At 33.0% G+C, this 6,440-nt stretch overlaps 2 protein-coding genes across 2 annotated transcripts; one reads left to right on the forward strand and one right to left on the reverse strand.

Moving 5' to 3' along the window:
* Nucleotides 1-1,320: 1,320 nt before the first annotated feature.
* LOC127079194 (geranylgeranyl transferase type-2 subunit alpha 1) lies at nucleotides 1,321-2,907 on the forward strand. The gene is made up of 4 exons (XM_051019613.1): nucleotides 1,321-1,669; nucleotides 1,788-1,968; nucleotides 2,233-2,251; nucleotides 2,716-2,907. The coding sequence occupies exons 1-4, from the start codon at nucleotides 1,395-1,397 to the stop codon at nucleotides 2,898-2,900; spliced, it is 660 nt and encodes a 219-aa protein (XP_050875570.1). The 5' UTR covers nucleotides 1,321-1,394; the 3' UTR covers nucleotides 2,901-2,907.
* Nucleotides 2,908-3,003: 96 nt separating this feature from the next.
* Nucleotides 3,004-6,082, reverse strand: LOC127088278 (uncharacterized). Its single transcript, XM_051029201.1, has 2 exons — nucleotides 5,053-6,082; nucleotides 3,004-3,330 (listed from the first exon to the last, which is right to left on the reverse strand). The coding sequence occupies exons 1-2, from the start codon at nucleotides 5,703-5,705 to the stop codon at nucleotides 3,300-3,302; spliced, it is 684 nt and encodes a 227-aa protein (XP_050885158.1). The 5' UTR covers nucleotides 5,706-6,082; the 3' UTR covers nucleotides 3,004-3,299.
* Between the last annotated feature and the right edge of the window lie 358 nt (nucleotides 6,083-6,440).

The following is a 6,440-nucleotide window of genomic DNA, read 5'->3' on the forward strand; positions in this document are numbered from 1 at the left end:
ACTCCAGCTGAACCAAGATTACAACTGTCGAAAGATTCAGATTCAGATGATGTCTACCCAACCCAATACAGAAGACTTATTGGGTCACTTCGATACTTGTGTCATACAAGGCCTGACTTAGCATACAGTGTAGGTATGATGAGTAGGTTCATGCAGAAGCCAAAGGTATCACATCTAGCAGCAGCGAAGAGGATACTAAGGTATCTAAAAGCAACTCTCGACTATGGCATTTTGTTTCCTATAGCTGATGAAGGAAAAGAATGCAAATTAATGGGATGCACCGACTCAAGTTGGTGTAGTGATGCTGAGGATCGAAAATCCACAGTTGGTTATGTGTTTATGCTAGGTAGTGCACCAGTTGTTTAGAGTTCGAGAAAGTAGCTAGTAGTGGCGTTATCGTTATGTGAAGCAGAATACATAGCTACTTCTCTTTGTGCATGTCAAGAAACATGGATGGTGAGTCTGGTCGAAGAGATAACAACAAAGAGTCATGAAGCAATTACCATGAAGATCGAAAGCATGTCATCTATCAATCTGGCGAAGAATCTGATAGCACATGGTCGAAGCAAGCACATCGAGATGAGGTTCCATTATCTTTGAGAGCAGGTAGCAAATGGGAAGATGGATGTGGAACACTGCAGAACTGAGAATCAGATTGCAGACATCATGACGAAGGGAGTGCAGGTCAAAGTGTTCAGAAGACTAAGAGCTATGATGAATGTAGATAACTTAGACACAATGAATTAGGTGGTGTGTTGAATTGTAATTCCTTGTGTCGAAGCAGGTTGCTCGATAGAGCAAGGAAGTGTCCAACCACCTAGTGTGTTGAGTAGTGTTAGCTATTTTGGGCTTTTATAATTTTGGGTTTTGACTTGTGGTCCAAGTTAACATAAATCTATAAATAAAGGGAGTAACCCTTATTTTGTAAGAGATGTGAATACAGTATTCACAACACATTGTATTCATAGTATTTTGCAACTGCAAAAGTGAATAACAAGTTTTCCAAAATTTGTGGGCAGAGAGAAACTCGACACAATTTTATTACTTTTCTCATTCATCGTTCTTTACGTTACTTTCTTTACTTTTCTCCTTCATCGTTCTTTACGTTACTTTCTTTCTCCATTGTTCTTCTCTTTTCGTTGTTATTGTGTGGGTAATTACAATCTTGTTCATCAAGATTGATTGAAATTCTCCATAGATTTTGGGGGATTTCCAACATCAACCTATCTACGGTGATTGTTAAATCTGAACTCTTGAAGGAAGATCTTATTTGGAAACCACTTTTAACAAATAACTCTAGTACTAATGAAGTTTGGGGTGCGTACCTAAACCTTGGTAATATGGAGCTCGAACAATAAAAAACTTACTCTATAGAGATTGCTACTGGACACTCTATGGGTATTGTATCTTCAAATGGATATCAGTATGGGGATCCTTCCCAAATTGCCTTTAAATTGTGCGTACAAACTGCTTCTACCAAACCTGTTGAAGAACAAGGTGGAAAGTTGACTTCATGGAAGGACAATAATTTCCCAAAGATTGATCATTTTGAAGACTCGGATTCCATTATATCTGTTGATCTCCATATTCCAACAACTTCCTATTGGTGCATGAAGGCAATTGAAGAAGAAATAACTAATTTTCGGGATTTATTGTCTGAAGATGAGTGGTAAGGTGGATTCGTGAAATGTATGGCTGTATGGTTTTAAAGGCCACCGAGTTCGTTCTTTTCCCATATTTTCTAGTTATATTTCAATATGATATTGTGCTTTGTTTGATTTTTGTAGTAAAATTGGAAAGCTTTCACTTGCTAGACTTTTGACTGCTCTTGATTTGTTAACGCATCAACATGACAAAAGAAAAAACCATACTGAAAAAGTTCTTAAACTTTACACTGATTTGGTGGAGTTGGATTCAACACATTCACTATACTACAAGGATGAGCATAGTCTGGTATTACTTCAGCAGGTAATTTACTCTTTTTCAATATTGAACATATTTTAGTGTGTTTATTTTTAATGAATTTTCTGAAAGAAAAAAAAAAACTAAGGATTTTCTACGATTCTTATCTAAAAATGAGAAAAAATGTTGATGCCAAAATACTTTACTACCAACTTCGTGCTTGAGTTCTGAAATTGAATGTAATTCTCTACTTTTTTTTTTTTTAATGATCAACTATATTTTCAATGAAAGTGCACTTGAATTTCTAAGCTTTTATGAATGTATTTTTAGATTTACAACTATCTTTATAGTATTGCAAATTTTCTATTCCTTCCATGATAAATCAAATTTATTTGTTCATGTTGAGGTTTGTCAATTTACTAAAAGTTTCATCAAGTCATATGGAGCTTATATAATTTGTACTTGGAGATGTGGCTGTTATAAACTCAACATCAAACAAGACAAAGTCTTTGAGATTACTTTGCAAGGAAAATAAATTCTGAAGGGTCTCTCTAAATTATACATCATGTATCCCCTTGGCTGCTTATCTTTTATCATTTTAGCTTCTTGCATTCTATTTCATCACTTTCATGCAATATCGATAAACCCCACTATGTCAAACTTGATGTCTTCTTTCGAGTTATTATGCAAATAAATTAAATCCTGCAAGTTCTCTAGTATAGGTTATATCTGGATAATCACTTCTTACAATTTTAGCTTCTTTTATTGCATCTAAAAGACAAAAGAGGGACTCACACTGATTTTTTTTGACAGGGTTGGAAGCTATGCAACTTCTATCTTCCTTAAATCTGAGTCATAACAAATTTGGTAGTTTTACTGCTCTGAAGCCTCTCAGATCACTCAAGTCGCTTAAAGTGTTGGATATCTCTTACAATGAGTCAGGCTCTCACTCGATTGACACAAGATACTTACGTGTAACATTTTTTACTCAGTATTAGCACCAAATCACTCCTTTGCCTTTGCAATGAAAAAAGGTGCAGTTCATATATGATCCTTTGAGAACATACAAGATCTTTGCCTTTTGTTAAAACCTTTCTAAGGTTGAGTAAAAAATAATAGTAGTTAAAAGGGAAAATTTGATACAACAAAGAAAGTACTCAATTTCTCACATGTTTTTAGTGATGTATACATTGATGAGCACTGAGTAGAAACCAGTAGTGGACTAACAAATTTATTTATTTTTCATTTTAGAACAGCTTTGATGATATTGATCTACCACTTGAGCCTTCAGTGAGCAAGACCTCATTTGCTCCATGAAACACCTAAACTCTGAGATGACATGTGGTGCCAGAGCTAATGAAACACCTCTCCAACAGACATTCTTTCCCAATAGAAGTTCAAGACGACACTGCATCTTTTTCCCCATTGCTGAAAGAAACCCAATAGACAGGGTTAGTACCAGCTACAATTGGTGCGATGAATCCAATTGTTGAAGAAAAATATAGTTTCTAATAACTTTTGATCAAATTTATAACCCACCCTCTCAATAATGCTTAGCACTAACACTTACACCTCCAATAATATTTGTATAAGAAAAATAATAGAGTAGAATAGGTAGAGAAGATTCAAAGAGTTAGTAAAAGGTAGAGTCAGTCTTGAAAAAGAACTTACATAAGAGAAATTATGAAAAAGAAATTCAAAATTAACTATGCCAAGAAAAGTTTATCCATGTAGCCCCAGACCATTAAATGGAATAAGATAGAATACCTCTTAAAAAATATAAAATGAATTATTTAAAAAATCTCAAAAATACTAATAATTTAGAGAAAAGTTAATTCATATATCTGACCAATAAATGAAATAAGACTTATTCTTATATATTAATAATTATGTATTTTAAATTTGAACAATTTAGCCATTCATTAAAATATATTTTAATAATAAATATTCATGTCCGAATATTATACATTAAAATAAAAATGTGAATATATATCAATAATTTTAAGATTCCATAATTTTTTATAATAAAAAATATTTTTGCATCATTATCTAATAATAAACGCCGTGGATCCCATCCCATCCCATCAAACGTGTTTATTTTAAAACAACAACTAAGATAATTTCACAATTTGGTGATTTTTTAATGAGCCGACAATCTTTTTTACAAAAAGTGGATTAAATTCTTTTTATAAAAGTAAGTTTGTTTTAATTTTTAAAAAATAGATTTTTTTTTATATTTTTTAAAATAGATTATATAAAAATGTTTCTTTAAAATATTGTAAAAAAAATTAATTTAATTTTTATAAATTAAAAGATCAAATTTGTAATTCTATAATATAAAATATATTATTAAAGATCAAAATATTATCACAATCACAATTTTTAAAAAAATTATATCTCAAAAAATATTTTCAAAATTAAACAATTTTTTGAAATTTTAATATTCAAAAAATATTTTAATAAAATTATAAAATATTTAAAATAATATTTTAAAAATGACTATTCAAACTAATAATGAAAAGTTCTTTTTATAAAAAAATTTAAAACAAAATATACAACTTTATAAAAAATCATTTTAAAAAAATCCAAAACAACCTGACCCTAAATCAGATCAACCAAATGGATTTCATTTATCTTATATAAACTTATTATAACCGCAAGCATATATGTGACGTACAGCAGGGGTATCGAGTCTATATATTGTTGTCATTTTATTCTGAGAAGAGTTTGTATAATTTATAGGTTATGCTAACTTATGTTCTAAGTACCGCAGATTTAATAGATATGTTTAATTTCTTAACATATGCTTTAAATCATTTTCCTTAATCTATACTCTCAAAATCAGTTCAGACTATTGAAAAAGAACATTTTTAGAAATGTGGGTGGGAAAATGATTTTTCTTTTCCTAAAAATTAAAAAAGTTGTAGATTCGTGCACAAGTTATCTTAAAAGTACTAATGTTGCTTTCGGATCAACGAAAAGATAACTCGTTACTTTCTTAGTAGTAATTCGAAGGAAGAAATAATAGAAAAGGAAATTAATTATTAAAATTGTAATAGCCATTATTCCCGGAACTTTGCTCTTCCTATAACAAAGATTTTGCAGATAGTTAATCCAAAAGCTGATACAAAAATCGATTATGAACCCAACCTGTTAAGTGCTTCTACCGGCACAGAAAACTGTGGCTCCAACTCAAGAGCCTCCTTGTACGCTTTCTTAGCTTCCACCTCCATTTTCTTCCCTTCATAGCACTCCCCTAACGCACACCAAGCCTTCGCGTTCTTCGGACTCAAAATCACCGACTCAGTCAAATCCGCAAGCGCCGAGTCAACTCGTCCGCGTTCACTCGTCGCGAGTTTCAGCTCAGCTCTCTTAAACAACGCGTCACCACGTTCTCCCTCAGCAAGAGAACCAGCAGCGAGAGGAGACAACGCCGCGTCGAGCGATTCAAGAGCGGAGGTTCTAAAACCCTGAAGATCTAGAACCATAGCTTTGAGAAGATACGAAGCGGCGTCTTTAGGATCGAGTTCGATTGCTTTTTCGGCTTCGGCTAGGGCCTCGTTGGCGAGGTTGTTGATGGCGGATCTGGATTTGTTTTTGGAAGATCTCGCTTGTGTGAGAAGCTGAGCGCCTCTAACGAAGTGACGCTTGGCTTTGATACCGGTTCGGTTGCGGATTCGGAGTTTAGCGAGAAATTTCTGGGGAATACCGTGCATGCTGAGGAAGATTAAGATCATTGCAAGTATCATAACTATTTGTAAACCGATGTCGCGGATCATCGCGTGTTTCTCTTTGGTGTCCATTTTTTATCTCCGGGAAATTTGCTCCGGCGAGGGTGTTAGGTTTTTATGGGGGTGTGAGGAGGAGAAGAAGAAGTGTTGGTTTTGTGTTGGAATTTTTAGAAAAGTTTATAGATTCAATAGTTTAAGTTCAACTTGACTCGTTGCTAAGACGTCGGCCGCCATGATGGTCTTTTTCATTTTTTAATTTAAATGCTTATCTTACCTTTTCTTCAAGGCGTATTAGTTGGTGTCAATTACTTTTGGAAGGGATAGAATAGTTATTGTTTGAATAAAATTTTTAGTTAGGTATGTCTAATACTAGACTAGTGTATAATAGTAATGAATGAAACTTGTAAAGATTTAATTTATTTTAATAATCAAGTGGATCTCGTTCACGAGTTTAGATATCTTAATTCTTAACTAGAGAAATACTACTAGTCAAGAATGATGTGCTTCCTGGGTCCACTCTTTCTTATTTAAACTCTTTCGTTACAAAAATTAAAAGTTAATTTATCACAAGAATTCCCTCGTTTTGTAGGTCAAATTCTTCTTTCTCTTTCTTTGGGTTTGGAATTTATAACACGGTTGTTTGGACTTACCTAATGCGTGGCATTGACGACTAATCTGTTTTGGAAATAGAAGGAAGTAACAAGGTTTGATTTTTTTTGTAAAGTGGAGTAATATGTAATGATAGTAGTAGCAATGACTTTTAAATTTTTAGACTTTATGCAAATTACTATTTAAACATGGTCTTAG

This window comes from Lathyrus oleraceus, chromosome 5, assembly GCF_024323335.1.
Source record: "Lathyrus oleraceus cultivar Zhongwan6 chromosome 5, CAAS_Psat_ZW6_1.0, whole genome shotgun sequence".
Taxonomy (NCBI): Eukaryota; Viridiplantae; Streptophyta; class Magnoliopsida; order Fabales; family Fabaceae; genus Lathyrus; species Lathyrus oleraceus.

Excerpts from the sequence above, each read along its gene's own strand:
- LOC127088278 (XM_051029201.1), bottom strand. The coding sequence starts at position 5,705 with ATGGACACCAAAGAGAAACACGCGATGATCCGCGACATCGGTTTACAA. Across the intron at positions 3,331-5,052 it reads CCGGTAGAAGCACTTAACAG|CAATGGGGAAAAAGATGCAG; the intron begins GTTGGGTTCATA and ends GGTTTCTTTCAG.
- LOC127079194 (XM_051019613.1), top strand. The coding sequence starts at position 1,395 with ATGGGTATTGTATCTTCAAATGGATATCAGTATGGGGATCCTTCCCAA. Across the intron at positions 1,670-1,787 it reads TTATTGTCTGAAGATGAGTG|TAAAATTGGAAAGCTTTCAC; the intron begins GTAAGGTGGATT and ends TGATTTTTGTAG.